The sequence below is a fragment of the Equus przewalskii genome, chromosome 10, assembly GCF_037783145.1.
Source record: "Equus przewalskii isolate Varuska chromosome 10, EquPr2, whole genome shotgun sequence".
NCBI classification, from domain to species: Eukaryota; Metazoa; Chordata; class Mammalia; order Perissodactyla; family Equidae; genus Equus; species Equus przewalskii.
The window spans coordinates 31,363,405-31,381,779 of NC_091840.1; the positions used below are offsets into that span (position 1 = coordinate 31,363,405).

The following is an 18,375-nucleotide window of genomic DNA, read 5'->3' on the forward strand; positions in this document are numbered from 1 at the left end:
TCTCTGTAGCCATGACTTCAATTTTTTCATTTTTCTTTAGAGTCCACACATAAGTGAAACCATACAGTATTTGTCTTTCTCTAACTCATTTCACTTGGCATAATGCCCTCAAGGTCCATCCATGTTGTTGCAAATGGCAAGATTTCGTTATTTTTTATGGCTGAACTACATACATACACACACACACACACATATATACACACACCACATTTCCTTTATCCATTCACCCATTTATGGACACCTGGCTATTGCAAATAATGCTGTAATGAACATGGTGGGGAGCGCAGATATCTTTTCAAGTTAGTGTTTTCATTTTCTTCAGTTAAATACCCAAAAGTGGAATTGCTGGATCATATGGTAGTTCTATTTTTAATTTTTTGAGGAACCTCCATGCTGTTTTCCATAGTGGCCGCACCAATTTACATTCCCAGCAACAGTGCATAAGGGTTCACTTTTATCCATATCCTCAGCAACACTTGTGTCATCTTTTTTTTTTGAGGAAGATTAGCCCTGAGCTAACATCCGTGCCCATCTTCCTCTACTTTATATGTGGGATGCCTTCCACAGCATGGCTTGTCAAGCAGTACCATGTCCACACCCAGGATCTGAACTGGTGAACCCCAGGCCGCCAAAGCGGAATGTGCGCACTTAACTGCTACGCCACCGGACCAGCTCCTATATCTCGTCTTTTTGATATAGCCATTCTAACAGGTGTGATAGCTCATTGTGATTTTGATTTGCATCTCCCTGACAATGAGTGATGCTGAGCATCTTTTCATGTATCTGTTGGTGTTTACTAGTTATCTTAATTTGTTTTCCAAACCTCGGAAAGAAAATGTGCTCCACAAGAGCCCCAGGGCCAAGATCCCATTAGTGACGTTAATCTCACTCTTTCTGGAGTAATATTCCACATTACAAATCAACAAATCCACATTTTAATGCACATCAATGACTTAAAACTGGACGGCATCTTCAGCGGTCCAAAGCTCCCAGATCCAACGAACTCCCCTGGACTAAACTTTGCAACACCAGACTCTTTAGTCAAGGCAAACCTTCTCGTCCAGAAAATTTTACTCTCTCAATGATCATAAAACAAGACAGCGATCTGCAATGCTCTGCTAAACATGATGACTCAGCATGGAAGTTTAGTTCAATATGATTTTATTTAAAAATCTGCAAGGCTGAAGGAGGGATCGGATCTTTTGTTAAAAGAAAGCAATTTTCACAGTATATATTTAGCCATTTTAGTTTCGTGTTGAATAATCACAGAAAAGGAAGTTTCTGTTCAAGATCTGCCCTCCAGCACACTCAGCCAGGTGCCTGGGATCTTGTAGCAAGAAAACACGTCCCCAGCTCTGAACTCACAGGAAGTCCTCTCAGCCAGGTGGAACACCACTTCTTCCCCAGGCACACACTCGAGCTCTGACTTTCACCGCTCGACACAGGGCCCTGAGAAGGCTTAATTTTAAAGTTGAGAAAGATGTGAAAGGATTCCTTAACTCACTGCCTGCCACAAATCCAACTACCTGTCAATTCTTGCCAATTACAAGTATAAAATACTTGAAATTTATAAGCTGTCCCACATTTAATGGAACAACTCAAATGTTAAAAAATTATGTCAAGTAACATGCTTTCATATTTTAAAATGTTACTTAAGAAAACTTACTGAGACAAGATATGCAGCACTTTCTAGTACTCGGTATTAGAAACTCCTACTGATGACGGCTACTTGATGGTCAAAAAAAAATTAAAAAAGAGAAGAAACCATACATATTGGTATCTAACAATGCCTGCAGGGAATGTCATATTTTAAATTTTGTTACTAAAATTAAACCTGAAAAAAAATGGGGAGGAAGCTACAAAAGCAACACCCACATTATTTTAAATGATGAGGTAGATTTTTTCCTATGCAGTAAAGTGAAGAGAACAAAAAATGCATACAACTTTCAAATCTTTTTTTTTTTTAAAGTTCAGGTTATAGCCACTTTCACAAACAAGACATTTATAGACCACGAGGTGGAGAGGCCGTCCTCAGGCAAGCTCTGTACTTGATGCGTTACTCGGAGATTCAACAATCAGCCTTGGATCAATCAACTCTCTCCAAAAAACACTGATCTGAGGAAAAAGACAAAGTATTCAGTTTAGAGACTTTATTTTGAGGTCACACAGGTTTTCATCAGTTAAAAACTTCAGTCAAGTAAATTTCCATTCGTGCAGAATGGTTGAAGACTCGGAATAATTTGCGTTCCAGTAAACTGAGTTCAATCAGGTATAAGAACTTGTTTACCTAGAAGGCAGCTAAATTTTTCATTAAACATAATCCATCTTTCTTTGATTTAGAGCAGATGTGGTTATGGCAGCTGCTTACAAAAGGGTCAGAAGGATTTGCCCAACAAGCCTCTGTGGACAGGCGGCCCGGACCTCTCGGGAGGCAGATGTGGCCCAGAGGGTTATCAGCAGACGGTGACGCCCTTTAGTGCAGCTCTGTAGTTCCTCTCTAGTGCTGCCTAAACACAGGAGGTACTTCACATTTTAACAAGAGAAAGCAAAGTCCTAACACTTGGCCATACGGATGAATAATGAGGGCCACCTAGTGTCAAAAAAGGTTAGTACAGGCTCCACTTGAGGCCTCTGTTTCCTAAGGCACAGAGAGGAAAGCCTCCAAGGTTTAATTTTCCAAGGTAGTTTCCAAGAATACATTTCAACAAAAAAGTGGGGCTGCATATATCACAAATACAGACGCACAGGAGACTGGGCCAAATCTGCTGATACTACCACAGACCCTAAAAATGTGTTTTCGGAATAAATCCTTGAGTGTCATCTATCCTAAAGACAAAGCAAAACACGCAGTCTGGTTAGGTTTTCTACAAGTTTATATTTCAGATAAAATAAGAGTGTGCAATACTAAAACTTAGAGAATAATGTTTATAACACTTCAAATATAAACACCTTAAGAGGAAGTATTTTCTTAAATATAAATTCTTTTTACTTTAATGCTGGCATAGCCCAATGAGCCAGCCATTGCCAGCATCTCTGGAAGTCTGGCTACCTAAAAAAGCTCCAAACCATATACTTCCTAAAATGGCAATTTAAGGATTTAAACAAAGTCAAAAGACAGAATCATCATTTTACGTCATTCTTCAAAGCTCTATGCCGTTGTTAAGTCCGAACTGTGGTAACATTTAGGGGGGAGTAGTGACTGCAAGGAAACACAATGGAGATTTCTAAAGGGGCTGTTAATGTCCTATTTCTTGATCTGCATGCTGCTTACATGGGTATGTTCATTTGTGAAAATCATTCAAGCTATACCTTTATGGGAACTGTTCTGAATGTATATGTCAATAAAAAAGTTTTCAAAATAGTTACTCTTTTCTACTGAAACTCTTATATGACTACGATTCTATGCAACTTTATACTCTTAAAAAAGAGTTTGTTATTTGTGCATCTTGTCCTGTAGGCTCTTGGAGGTCCCAGATGGCACCCTAACTTGGCACTTGGCACTGTTCTTGTCACCCTGCAGGCAGGACAGAGATCCCCAGGGCCTAGATCCTTTATGACTTTAATACAGACAGTTCAGTAAGCTACAACATCACCTTCCAGACCACCAGTAACCAGTCGAGAGAGCAAGCAATCCCAAGAAGAGAAGTGCACCTACCCTCTTCTCCTGCATCACAGCGTACTCCACTACCTCAGTTCCATTTTCATTGTGATAAACCAAATCAAATTTCCCAGGTTCTTTCACGGCTGAAACCAGACGGTAGGGAGCAGAGACAATAAGTCATTTCCCAGTAGTGAAAATGTTCCTCTTCAGGGAATTTATGTCATTAGAAAAACAAGCACAAACAAACTGTCCCTTGATGTGGAGGCTGGGTACGCACACGAAAGCACGGAGTGCTCAGGAAGAAGAGCCTCAGAAAACCCTGCACCAGCAGATGGGAGCTTCTGAGCCACTTATCAGAGACAATCTTTCCTTCATCAAAAAGAAATGAGGGGCTGCCCCGTGGCTGAGTGGTTAAGTTCACACACTCCGCTTCGGCGGCCCAGGGTTTCACCGGTTCACACCCTGGGCGTGGACATGGCACCATTCGTCAGGCCATGATGAGGCGGCGTCCCACATGCCACAACTAGAAAGACCCACAACTAAAATATACAATTATGTACTGGGGGGATTTGGGGAGAAAAAGCAAAAAGAAACAAGCTTGATACACTATCACTGGTACTCCCAGAAAAGAATGTGTAACCACAAGATAATCCAAAAAGATAATTGATGTTTCAACAGGGGAAGGTAGTATGAATTCTGCAAAATACTTATATCTTGCTCTGTTCTCAGAAATTATACATGCTTACTACTTGGTAATACACTGGTCCTCGCTTTGCACGGTAATGTGGGGCCATAAAAATGACCACACAGCCTGAAATCATACAAAACAATGTTAATATTATCAATGGGAAAATTATGGTTGCCTGACAATCTTCAAAAATTTCTGTCAAAACATTGAAACTTTTAGTGTACAGAAAAATGAAAAAATAGTAAAACTAATAGTTAAGGAGTGCACTGTAATTTTTTTTTTAAAGATTGGCACCTGAGTTAACAACTGTTGCCAGTCTTTTGTTTTATTTGTCCTTCTGCTTCTCTCCAAAGCCCCCCAGTACATGGTTGCATATTCTAGGAGTGAGTGCCTCTGGTTGTGCCATGTGGGATGCCACCTCAGCATGGCCTGACGAGTGGTGCCATGTCCGCACCCAGGATCCAAACCTGCGAAACCGTGGGCCACTGAAGCGGAGCGCATGAACTTCACCACTCGGCCATGGGGCGGGCCCTACACTGTAATTTAAAACACTAGAAATGCTGAGAATTAAAGAGTCCTATTTCTTGTAAGAAATGTATCAAGGGTAGTTTGAACAGTGCTTGCCTTCTTGTCATGTAACAATACAGAGTGAGAATTTCTTCTATGCTTTGCAGAACTGTCATACTCCTTTCTAAGTTTGGGTCAGCTTCCAATATTTTGTCCTTTGAGCATTTAATGTCATGAAATAGCTCTGAGAGTTTGTTTCTTTTTCACAATTTTGTGAAGGTTTTTTTGCTGATGTCACTTCCGGGACATGGTCATTCCTTTAGTCACAACCACTTTCCTCACTTGTGTCAGGAAGTTCACACAAACCAGTGTCAACACTCCCATGGTTAAGTATTTCTTCTATAATTCCACTGAAATTCCATTTGGATGTCACTTCCAGCATGTTCGCTTTTTGTTTCTTTATTGTGCTTTCATCTTTGTTGATCCACTCCCTATTTAAATTACCTATTTTTGTAAAATGTCATGTGAATTTATCACTGAGAGACACGGAGGCAGCACAACCATATATTTTGCTGTGTGTATGGGAACTGAGTAACAGAGGCATACTGACCAATCACCAAGAGACTCTGAAAGAAGTGATGTGATTGGTCACGGGTCATGATGGGCATCAGTTATTTACATAGTGACTTATGGACTGAAGAGCTAGCAACACGTTATGCAATTACTCACAGTTAACAGTTATCATACCCAATGTCACTGGGAGACTGGTGTTATTGAACTAACGCATGGTAACTGAAGTTCATGTATATCAGAACCATGCAAAGTGAGGACTACCAGTATTTCTACATAGCACAGACAAAGCCATTTCTTGATGCCCCAAATAAAGAAAGTTCTAATTGAAAGTCATCACTGTCAATCACCCAACAAGCAGTGATCAGGCTGTGTCCATGGAATCTGACTAGGGACAAACTTCTCCGTCCACGATTCCTAAGAAGGAGGGTTTCTTCAAAGGAAACCTAATCAGAAGAAGGCTGGAAAACCAGTGCAAGTTATGTCTAACCATAAAGGGACTTTGTGGAAGAATCCTTTGACTGATTTCTGTGTGCTGGAGTTTTGAATCTTTTATCCATTACCTTATTTAAACACAAACAGAAGATAATTAATTGCCATAGAGTCTGCTAAAGAAAAAGGGATCTCCCTCGCTCTCTGGCCAGGGACCACTACAACATTACCCAAGTTAAGCCATATGCAGTAAAAGCCTTCTTATGCCAGGATTTCAGAAGCAATGACGGGTGGAGTGAATCACAGATAAAGCAAGGAACCATTTAAAATAATGTGGAAGAGTGTGTATACACATACACTTTAGACATTTTATTTTGACTTAACCCACAGAAGCAGGTGCATTGTGCATTTGCCAATCTTTTGAAATAGAGCTGAGTCGGTCTGATGAGTCCAAGGACTAGAGCTGTCCTTTTATAAACCATATCCTTAATGTGTGTCTGTGATTTCCACATTTCCAGTTTTGAGTTTTTTTAAGTGATACAAGAATACAAAAACTAGCAAGGTAATCTAAGAGCAGAATCTTTCCAGATTTTTACCGAATTCCTCCCAATCTCTTATAGCTGACCCACCCACACATAGTTCAACAGCAAATATTTTAGTTAACACTCCTGAGTCAGCATTCAACTTAAGTTTCATAGAAATAATTCTTTTTGTAATCAATTTTCATCAGTTCATGTAATTTTTATGAAGTTACATAATTACACTAATAAGAACAACTGGCCTAATAGCTTTGGGAACAAATCCAACAACTCTTAGCAGACACACAACTCCACTAGTGGGAGGGAGCCCAGGCCCCCAGGCTGCCTTGTGCTGACAGAGGGAGTGGAGAGCACCAGTTAATCGCGGGGCCAATGAAGACAGCAGCTCCTGCGTATAAAAGCTATTTAGAAACCAATTTAGATATGAAGAGCCTAAATTTTCAAATTCTTTTCTAGAAGACTCACCAGGTAAGGATGAAAGAATTTCTATATCTACTTGCTGGGTCTCTGGATTGTGGCTTAATATTTTTCCTTCCTTTCAAAAATAAAAGTCCAAGTCAAAAATCATCATGTGAAACATTGTGAATATACTAAAACTACTGAACTATACACTTTAAAATACTTAAAATGGTGAATTTTATGTTACGTGCATTTTATCTCAATAAAAAAATTTAAAAATAAATCAATATGTAGGGGAAATAAAACTCTCACACACCAAGCCAAAATCCCCTGATCTAAACCATCCCAAGGTCAGGTACACACAACCAGGGACCACCCCGATAGGCCAAAGCCTGCTAGTCATTCAAGCTAGCCAACCTTACCCCATTTCCCCCACCCTGTCTTGCCTGCCCGAGAAAACCCCAATACAGGCTCTGGCCCAGGCTTTCTCCTCCCTCCTGCTTCTGCCTCCTGACCACACCCAGGTGCTTTCCCCCGTGGTGCTGCTCAATGTGGCATTCCCCTTCTCTCAGCACACACAAGTAAGAAACTCCTCTTTCAATAGCATTGACTCTCTGTATCATCACTCAGTCACCTCCATAAATTAAAATCCCACAGGTACAAATGAGACAGCGTCAGGGGCTGAGGAGACTACATCTCTTGAAGATAGATTTGACTTTTGAAGACAACCTTAGTGATGAAGCCGGTGCTCAAGCTGGATAACAGCACTTGAGGCCAAAGCAAAAAAGAGCAATTGATTTTTCACTCTTAAAATGGTTTTGAAAGCACTTTCAAAAAAGTTCTAAAAATACCCAGAAAGAAAGTAAGCAAATAGCTTGTCAAGGTAATCACTATGATGAGCACTATTTAATATGCATTTAAAAACATCAGTATCATCTAGAATCACAACTTGTAGAGGCTGTGGCTGTATCAATTCTATATTTATTTCCATTTCCTCACATATCACAGATTTAAATTAGTTATCTATGGTAGCGTGACAAAACATCCTGGTTTGCCCACGACACATCTGTTTACACATCTTTTCAGTGTAATTATTAATATGATATTAACCCTTTTCACTCACAAGTGTCCTGCTGAGATGATAAATTATATGGTCACCCATATTAAAGGGGCTAAGAAGATGAAAAATATGATAAAACACCAATTACCCAGAAGTAACTGACCAGGCCCTCCACAAACTGATTCTTCTCCTAGGCTGCTTTTGAAAAAAGGTTCTCACCAAGATTTTAAAAGTCTTCCAAGGTATCAACTCAGATTAAATCAAATCTCCTCGTACTTTATATTGCTATATTAACATTACCAATTATTACTTTTTAAAAATGTACTTACATTCTGTATATTACATCAAAATAAGAAAGTATGCATTTTAACAAGATTTTCAACAAAATTTTGAATGAGTGAAAAAGGGAAGGAAACACGTAATTCTGTAATCCCATTGACTGAGTCAAGCTTTTACTGAGCTGTTATAAAGCTCATATGCCAATATGAAGTCTCATATAGACACTAAGTGAGTAAATGCCAAGGATAGTATTCGTGAATTACCTGTGGTTAACTGTTCAGGTAAAAGAAACCATATTAGACCATAATAACCAGTAGTAATTCACAAATATAGAAAATAGATTCCTGTGATGAAAACAGTCAAACTTTCTGGCTGAGAGCTATTCTTTTCTTTCAAAGTTTAGGATCATGGAGGAGGGGTACTCAAATAAGTCTCTATGTCTAAGCTGATTAGAAAAAAGTGACTAAAAAAATTAAACTCGTCATTCTCATTCTACAATCTTCCCAAGTCTAAGGAATATACCACTGGGAGACCACACAGGGATACTACTAAAAAATTTACATTTTGACGTTTTCCATTTCTACTTTACAACATTCTTTACTCAAAAAAATCTATATTATCCACATTAGCAGTATTAAATATGACTTTAGCTTCTTTAATACACTGACACAACTATTTTCAAATAAACAGCCTTACCTTGTAGTCAGACACATCCGGAGAATAATCAGATGTTAGTTCCAAAAGCTAAAAAAGAAGAAAAAACCCACAAATTCACAAGCCCTGTAGCTCCTCTCTCCAACCCCCGAGAAAACATGCAGTGTTGGGGTGCCCACTCCACCACTCGGGGAGCCCTGACATGAACCTATGGTAAAACAGGGGTTCCAGTGGGAGAGGTTTCTCTGGGTTTTGGGGGCTTTCTGGTGATATGTATAGCCTTCTTTCATTGAGCCTTGCTAGGTCCTAGACACCAGGCTAAGCCATTTTTATTCATTCACAAAGCAAACACTGAGATAGGCAAGAGAACATGAAAGATATGATCTGGAAAGGTTTTTTAAAAATATATTTAACCTGATCTGCTAATGAGTAAGCTCATTTGGAGGGGGAATAATCTTTTTTGTTGTTGTTTGAAAACATACCTTAAATGCAATCTTTTCTCCAACTTGAGGGGCAGCTGCTAACAGCGGTAACAGACTGTAGTCCTTCTTGTGTGTCTCTACTGGATTCTGAAAAACAGTATTAGTCGTGTGACTTTGTAACCGGTGAGAAACTGGGAACCCATGACATCAACTCCAGACACACGACGTGGGGTAAATTCACAATAAATAATACTTGCCTGGATAATAGTAGATGAGTTTGTTATCATTTCATTTAATTGCTGCTGCTTCTGATATTCAGCGTTTCTATTTAAAACACAGGAAACAGCATGCCCTCGTCCTCGGCCTCTCCCCCGCATGCCCCGACCCCGAGCTCCCTTCCAAGAAAGAAAGTCCTCTCCTCTACCCCAACCTCTTCCCATACTGGTGGGGAGAGTCACGTTGGGAGGAGGCCCAGCAGCCTGCCTGCCAGCATTTGAGTCAGAGTGTTTCCATCCAGTAGCATGTGGAGTCTGTGCTAATGGCCCTGGACCTGGACAACCCCTTCCTGCAAAGAGGCCTACTGTCTTCAAGAGACCTGCAGCCCGCTCCGGGGTGCTCTTTGACAACACACACTGGTCCTCTGAATCTGAAGTAGAGTCTGAACTAGAAGATGATGTTCTGGTGGTCTTGCCCTTGGTGGGGGTAGAGTTAAACGCAGTTTTTATATTCGGTTTGTTGGCAGCTGTCTTTTTTGTAGAGGGTATTCCCTTTGATAACTCAGTGGATATTTTCTCTGAGGAATTTCTGACCTCCACGATGACATTGCTGAGACCATCACTGGTTGATTCATGATAAGACTCAGACTCTGAGGAGGAACTGGGACTGTCTTTTGCACGAACGTCCACGGCACCTTTCCTTTTGGATTTAACAGTGCTGTTTCTGGCAGGAGAATGTTTTGGAGGACTATGCTTCTGGATGGGCCATTCCTTCACTGTCTGTGCTTTAGAAGACCTGGGATTCTTTGCTTGTTTTTTATATTCACATTTCTCCTTTTTCTTTGGTGATTTTCTTTTGGTCTCTTCATCATCATCATCCACTAGACCACATGTGGCTTTGTTTTTCCTCTTGTTTTTTTTCCTCACACTCTCATTTGTGACAGCTTTTGATTCTAGATCCAAGGTCCTCTCATTGTCATTGTTCTCTTGCCTCTTCCAATGCTTCTTTGAGTCTCTGTAACCTAGTTCGGTTTCTTCATCCTCCTCCAACTTAAATGCCCGCTTCTTTGCTTTTCTAGGTAATGAATGAGTACCGTCACCATTACTGACTATTACAGGATTCTCAGCAACTCCTCTCTCTTCTAATTTAACTCTATCAAAAGAATAAGAGAGAAAGCCAGGGTGAGTAATTCATAAGCATGTCTCCAGGACGTGGTTACATACTGAGATGACTGCCAACTGTCACTACCATCAGGCAACGAACAAACGTCATCACTTAAGAACAAAAGACTCTTTTCAACAAAATAGCCTAAATGACATAACTTATGGTCAACTTTCAAATGACTAGTTTTATTTATTGAATATCTACTGCATCCCAAACATTTTCCATACATTTTCTCTAATCTAAACACCACCAGGAAGTAGGCGTCTTTCATTTTAAAATAGATCACAAAATTACAGTTCAGACAAGTAACTTGCCCAAGACGCACAGCTAATAAGCAGCAGAAATGAGATTCAAACCTCAGTCTGTCTAACTTCAAAGCTCACAATCTGGGGCCGGCCCCGTGGCCAAGTGGTTAAGTTTGCGTGCTCCACTTCTGCAGCCCAGAGTTTTGCGGGTTCGAATCCTGGGCACGGACATGGCACCGCTCATCAGACCACACTGAGGTGGCGTCCGATATGCCACAACTAGAAGGACCCACAACTAAAAAAAAATACACAACTATGTACCAGGGGGCTTTGGGGAGAAAAAAAGGAAAAACAAAATCTTTAAAAAAAAAAAAAAGCTCACCATCCTTCCACTATATTATGTTGCCTACCCCAAATGGTAATAATGCTAAGTATCTATTTCTGTTTTGAAATGTGGGCTGCTTTTTTTGAAATCAGATTTCATTTTTATTTTGGTTAAATTAAATAGGAAACTACTGAATAATTCATGTTCTCTGGGGTAGTGATAGCCATTGTAAAATTCCATATTTTGTGATTATTAATTTAATGTGTCAACCTGACTGGGCCATTGGGTGCCCAGTTATTTGCTTAAACGCTGTTCTGGGTATGTCTGTGAGGGTGCTTCTGGATGAGATTAACATTTGCATTGGTACACTAAGTAAAGCAGACTGCCTTTCCCAATGTGGGTGGGCCTCACCCAATCCGCTGAAGGCCTGAATAGAATAAAATAAAAGACTGAGCAAGGGAGAATTTGCTCTCTCTCCCTAACTACCTTTGAGCTGGGACATGGGTCTTCTGCCTTTGGACTCAGACCAGAACTAGAACTTAAACACCATCAACTCTTCTGGTTCTCAGGCCTTCAGACTCGGACTATAACTTTATCATTGGCTCTCCTAGGTCTCCAGCTTGCCGACTGCAGATCTTGGGACTTCTCAGCCTCCATTATCTCATAAGCCAATTCCTTCCAATAAATCTCATATCTCTATCTATATAGCTACCTATATCATCTCCTATTACTTCTGTTTCTCTGCAGAGCTCTGACTAATACACACTCCATCCAAAATGGTTACACTATAGTAAAGGAATTCTGTTCTTCCATGAACTGGCAATGGCTAATTCTAACACATGCGGCCCAATGACAGAAAGCTGAGTGTTTCCAACGTCAAGCACACGTTGGGTACTTAAAAATGTCTGCTAAAAACACACATTACACTTTCAGTACATTTATATCCAGCCATATTTTTCACCAAGTTTTTTCAGTGACCAGGGAAAGATGTACACAATCCTATTTGAAAATAAAGTACAATTGATTAATAAGAAGTTATAAGCATTCTTTCAATTTTTTCAAGGTATAGTAATCCTGTGGAGTTATCTCAATGTGGTAATTGAAAAAATTCCTCAATTATTCTTCAGAATACACAAATACACAGACACCTACAAGTCAAGGTAACATAAAGCTACTGATATCGAGAGAAATAAAACTCTGACAGAGCAGGGATTTAAGTTATAAAAACACACTACCCTCTGTTTCCAGCTGTGGACCTCAGCATCTAGCAGGAAGGAAGTAATTCTTAAACTGGCAAAAGCTAGCTGGGCATCCCGTGAATCTAAAAACTTCTGGGAACTTCCAGAATATTGGATCGTTCTCTGACATTCTTGATCCATTTGTTTTCACTTGTAGCAATGCTATGATTCAAGTTACAATTCTGAAACAACCAATTAGGACCAAACTTTCCACCATATATTGTTGGCATACATACAGACTGCACAAGTTTTCTGGGGGCCAATTTGACAGTATCTATCAAATTTTAACATTTGACCAAGGAATACCTCTTCTAGGAATGTATCCTACTGAATCATTACCCAAGTACACAAAAATATACAATATTCATTACAGAAGTATGTAACAGTGAAAAACAGAAAACAACTACCATGGTCTGAAGGTTTGTGTCCCCCCCAGTTCATATGTTGAAATCCTAACCCTCAAGGTGATGGTGTTAGGAAGTGGGGCCTTTGGGAAGTGACTAGGTCATGAGGGTGGAGCCCTCATGAACGGAATTAGTGCTCCTACAAAAGAGACCCCACAGAGCTCCCTACTCCCCTTCACCACGTGAGGACACAATGAGAAAGTGCCATCTGTGAACCAGAGAGCAAGCCCCGACCACACACTGAATCTGCTGGCACCTTGATCTTGCACTCCTGAGCCTCTAGAACTATGAAAAACAAATTTCTGTTGTTTATAAGCCACCCAGTTTATGGTATTTTCGTTATAGCAGCTCAAATGAACTAAGAAATCCTAAAATGCCCATTAATAAGGGGCTGGTTAAATGAACTGACATGATCATACAAAGGAGTACTGTATGGCATTTAAAAAGAATATACATCACATACTGTATATACTAAAATGAAGGATATCCACAATATGTCAGGTAGAAAAGTGAGGTGCAGGACAATATGTATATTATGATGACATGTGTATTTAAAAGTATAAGTACTTATTTTGCACTTGTATGGAAAGGATCTGGAAAGATATGCCCCAAACATAACTGAGGATACTTCCAGAGAGTGGGATGTGGGAAGAGAAATAAGGAACTTTTTTACTTTGAAGAATTTTGAAATACAATGTCTTTAACAATAAACATTTTTTTGTTTTTGTTTTAAAAAAAAGAATGGGAAGGGACCACAAATAAATGTTCCAGAATGAAAGCAGCCCAGGCCTAACTTCCACTGGTCTCTGTTTACCCATAGGCATTAGACAAACATGTTCCTCAATGAGAGAGAACAGCTCTCAGTATTTTGTAGCCTAGAAACCACTAGCATGCTGTGAACAATATTCACTGTCAAGAGACCCAGAGCTGCACAAAGATCAGCAATCTTAATGGCAGGTATCGTCTCTGGCACTCAAGGTTTCAGGAAACCAAACTACCCTCAGCCTGCTTCAGACACTTTGTCTTCTTAACTCCCATGACCAGCCCTCACAGACACGTCAGCCCTCACAGGCAACATGAGCCCTCACAGACATGTCAGCCCTCTCAGGCAACGTCAGCCCTCACTGGCAACGTCAGCCCTCACTGGCAACAGCCCTCACAGACACGTCAGCCCTCAGAGACAACGTCAGCCCTCAGAGACAACGTCAGCCCTCTCAGGCAACGTCAGCCCTCTCAGGCAACGTCAGCCCTCACTGGCAACGTCAGCCCTCACAGACAACGTCAGCCCTCTCAGACAACGTCAGCCCTCACTGGCAACGTCAGCCCTCACAGACAACGTCAGCCCTCTCAGGCAACGTCAGCCCTCACAGGCAACGTCAGCCCTCACAGGCAACGTCAGCCCTCACTGGCAACGTCAGCCCTCACTGGCAACGTCAGCCCTCACAGGCAACGTCAGCCCTCACAGGCAACGTCAGCCCTCACTGGCAACGTCAGCCCTCACTGGCAACGTCAGCCCTCACTGGCAACGTCAGCCCTCACAGGCAACGTCAGCCCTCACAGGCAACGTCAGCCCTCACTGGCAACGTCAGCCCTCACTGGCAACGTCAGCCCTCTCAGACAACGTCAGCCCTCACAGACACATGAGACCTCACAGGCAACATCAGCCCTCACAGGCAACGTCAGCCCTCACAGGCAACGTCAGCCCTCACAGGCAACGTCAGCCCTCACTGGCAACGTCAGCCCTCACTGGCAACGTCAGCCCTCTCAGACAACGTCAGCCCTCTCAGACAACGTCAGCCCTCACAGACACATGAGACCTCACAGGCAACATCAGCCCTCACAGGCAACGTCAGCCCTCACAGACATGTCAGCCCTCACAGACACTTCAGAGGGGCTTGACTGGCTAGCCAAGGAGCTACTCATTACAGTAATATGAAATGAGAATCCATTACTAAAATTAATCAAGTATTAAGTGCCACAGAGAGTCAAAAGAGTGAAAGAGAGAACACCTCTCGTTTCCTCACAGAATGACTTAACAGAGAGACCTCCACTCCACCTGGTCGCTCTCCCAAACAGCTGCTGCGGCCAGGCCTCTGTGGAGCCCTCTTCAGGGGGCGTTATGGGCTGAATTATGTCCCCTAAAAATTCATATGTTGAAGCCCTGACCCCCAGTACCTCAGAAGGTGACGGTGCTTAGAGACAAGGCTTTGGAAGAGATGATAAAATTAAGATGAGGCCATTAGGGTGGGCCCTAATCCAATCTGACTGGTGTCCTTCTAAGAGAGGAAATTGGGACACACACAGAGACACTAGGAAAGCCTGCGCACAGAGAAAAGCTCATGTGAGGACACAGTGAAAAGGGAGCCATCTGCAAGGCAAGGAGAGAGGCCGCCGAAAAAAACGAAACCTCCCAACACCTTCATCTTGGGAATGGGCTGTGGGGAAATGGCCATGGCACACAAGCACAGAGACGCCTCTTGAAGCTCTGGGGTTATTTCAAGATTCCCCCAACCTCGCTCCACCTTTCCCCATTAGGCTTCTCTTGGTACTCCCAGCAAGCCCCACAGAATCCTTCTGCTGGTCGGACTGTCTCTTTACCAAGTCAGGCTGGCTTCCGCCTCCACGAGGCCGTCCAACGTTTCCTACCCATTCTTCAAGGCACAGCTAAATTCCCCGACCATTTGTGTTCCGCGATGATCTCTCCTTTCTCGACCATCTTCTGCACATAGCAGCATAACCTAGTATAATTATCCAGTCTGACTGCCAGCCTCACACAACAGAATATACAGAAGCATGAAACTAGTTATTTTTGGCTGCTCCAACAATACTAGGTACCTTTGAGAAAAGAGAACACGTTTTCTTCTGTTCTGACAAAAGTGAGTCTGTCAAGGGAAGACAGAAAATGACTGGGGGAACAGGAAACCACAAAAACATATAAAACTTTTCCAGGTTCAATTTTTTCCTAAGATCTGTATCATTTACCACTGAAGCCAGCCACAGAGGTATTTCTTGCCATAGGGAACCATGCATTTGAAATGTTTAGTAGGAATTCTGCCTGCCATTGTGCTCTATGTATTTCTTATGACAGCTCCCATAGTTTGCTTTCGACATTAAGTTCATTATAAAGAGTATGATGCCCAAATGATTCACTGATTGAAGGATAACTGCAGTTAGCTAGCAGCATGTTATTAATTCATTAGGCAAGGGATAGTTCAGAAAGTAAACTTCATATTACAATTGTAATATTTAAATAGTCCCTAAACTGCAGAGAGAATGGAGATCCACTTCACAGTCAATAAAAAGGAAAAAGAACTCTTTGAAAATCGGACTATTTCAGATTGTCATTAGAAACAGCTAAACAATATTAATAAATCCTACATTCCTGATTTTAAGAGAGAGCGATACACACACTCTCAAAGAGGTAGTAATTGTTCCAATTAAATTCCCTGATGTTCTGAAGAAATCTTAAGAATCGGACGTGCTCTGGGGAAAGGAATATTCCACAAAGGGCAAGCAAGAGGAAGTAGCCTGATTCATAGCTCTAGAATTTATTCACTGTAGCTGAAGTTTTACAAAGGAGCCCTGAAGAAATCAGTCCAAGATACGAATCCGAACTGAAATGATCATGTCTTATTTTATTGGGACAAATCAACCACACACGGACGACTCATACCACAATTGCTCCTCTAGACTCATTTCAGTATTATTTTTAAAAATTTCCACAAGCATATTTAAAACTATTTTGTTTCGCAATTCACAACCCAAAAAGTCCCGCACACCTATTTAAGCGAACCACAAAACGCCCAAGTGGGACACAGAATGACACCCACCAGAAGTCTCAGGGAATCTCGCAGGAGCATAAGGGCGAGCAACCTGCCCTTATGCGGAAAACAGGACTGTTTCTGCTTGCTTGGGTCTCCCGCCCCTGACCCCGCCAGCCGCCAGGGGAAGGCCGGGTCGCAGGCACACCTGCCTCCTGCGCACCTCACACAGCGCCTGGCTAAGAGATGGCTTCCTACATCAAGCGTTAAGAAACATCGGCCCTACCCACACACAAGATCGGGGTTTTTCCAAGTTTGGTCCACCAACCAGCCGCACCAGAAGCATCCCGAGGACGGATGCTCCTTACCATGCAGATTCCGGAGCCCCATACCTGCCTAGACCTATCAGAATCTCTGGGTTCACAAATGTGCAGTTTGACAACCCCACCCCACGCCCACCCCTCCCCCTCCCCCTCCCCCTCCCCCTCCCCCACTCCCTCCCGGTCTCCCGGCCCCGAGGCGCCCCGGGGCGTGCGCAGGCGCGTCCCCGGCCCGCCGCGCGCGCACCTGAGGCAGTCGTTGTCTCGCACCAGGCGCGCGCTCTCGGTGGGGGGCAAGAGCCCCCCCTCCAAGTAGAGGCCCAGGAGGGCCCCAGAACTGAAGCCGAAGCGCTGGCGAATGAGACTAATGAGATCCGTGACCACTCGGCATCTGTTCAAGTCGACCAGAAGCCAGAAGGCAGTGCAGTGCGGCGTGGCTGGCGGTGGGTAATCAAATTGAAGCCGTAGCCTAACCGTCTCGGAGGCTGCCATCTTGCTCGATGCTCAACGGAAGCCGAGAGGCACCAGAGGGCTACGGAGAGGCGTGCTCGGGCGGCCCGCCCCCTGGAGCCTGTTGACGTCTGCCACCTGTCGGTGGCAAGTGGCTACTACAGGCTGCGTGAATGGCAAGAACGCGGGGCCGGGTTGACGCAAATTCAATTCTCTTCACGACAAGGCTAGGGAAGCGTGTAAATGAAATGCCTTTATCCGTTTCCTGCTGAGCAGTGTCCGAATTTAGGCAACTCTCTGGTTTTGAAGTGCTTGTTAGCACTTCTCAGCAATGATCTTCTAGGATATTTGCTTATATACCTAATTTCAAAACACACTAACTCCCCATACAATTAGTTAACAAAATTTTTCGTCATAAAGAGTTGCAAAAGATGGAATTCCTAGCGTATTGCAAATATTGACATTTTAAAATAAAACTATTAATCACTCTTAAATGTAGCCAGTGGAATTTAAATACCTTAGCAGTTTAATACCTACCACCATCCATATTTTAAAATAGAAAAATAAGATCTCTTATTAACCTTTAGGTAAGTAAATCAGAAATTTTACATCATTTGAATTTCCATGCCATTTGCCCACATAATACGTTAACACTTCCAAGTTTTCCTGACAAAGGTATGAATTATGAACTATTACTATTCCCATTTTGAAAATTAAAAAAAAAGTTGAGAGGGATTAAGTAACTTCCCCAAGGTCACTGGCTAATACCTTTCAGTCAGTAGATACATTGAAAAAATTTTTTCTGTTTTGAGGCCAGCCCCTGGCACAGTGGTTAAGTCCGGCATGCTCCCCTTCGCTGGCTGGTGTTCTCGGATTTGGATCCTAGGCATGGACCTACATGGCTCCTTAAGCCATGCCGTGGCAGTGACCCACATGCAAAATGGAGGAAGACTGGCACAGATGTTAGCTCAGGGCTAATCTCCCTCAAGCAAAAAAGAGGAAGATTGACAACAGATGTTAGCTTAGAACTAATCTTCCTCACCAAAAAAAAAGGAAAAATTTTTTAAGTTTTATTTTACTTAGACCCTATTGCTCTAGGTC

The 18,375-nt window shown here is 42.3% G+C and overlaps 1 protein-coding gene across 4 annotated transcripts; it reads right to left on the reverse strand.

Annotated features, from left to right (window-relative positions):
* Positions 1–1,144: 1,144 nt before the first annotated feature.
* Positions 1,145–17,406, reverse strand: COIL (coilin). 4 transcript variants are annotated; one of them, XM_008512822.2, is made up of 7 exons: positions 17,072–17,406; positions 9,409–10,519; positions 9,212–9,298; positions 8,772–8,819; positions 6,803–6,872; positions 3,656–3,744; positions 1,145–2,115 (listed from the first exon to the last, which is right to left on the reverse strand). In XM_008512822.2, exons 1-7 carry the CDS (start codon positions 17,314–17,316, stop codon positions 2,032–2,034), a joined length of 1,734 nt encoding a protein of 577 aa, XP_008511044.2. In that variant the 5' UTR covers positions 17,317–17,406; the 3' UTR covers positions 1,145–2,031. The 4 variants fall into 4 exon arrangements, with proteins under 4 accessions (XP_008511044.2, XP_070416882.1, XP_070416883.1 ...); XM_070560781.1 differs by lacking the exon at positions 17,072–17,406 and adding an exon at positions 16,791–17,000; XM_070560782.1 differs by lacking the exon at positions 3,656–3,744.
* Between the last annotated feature and the right edge of the window lie 969 nt (positions 17,407–18,375).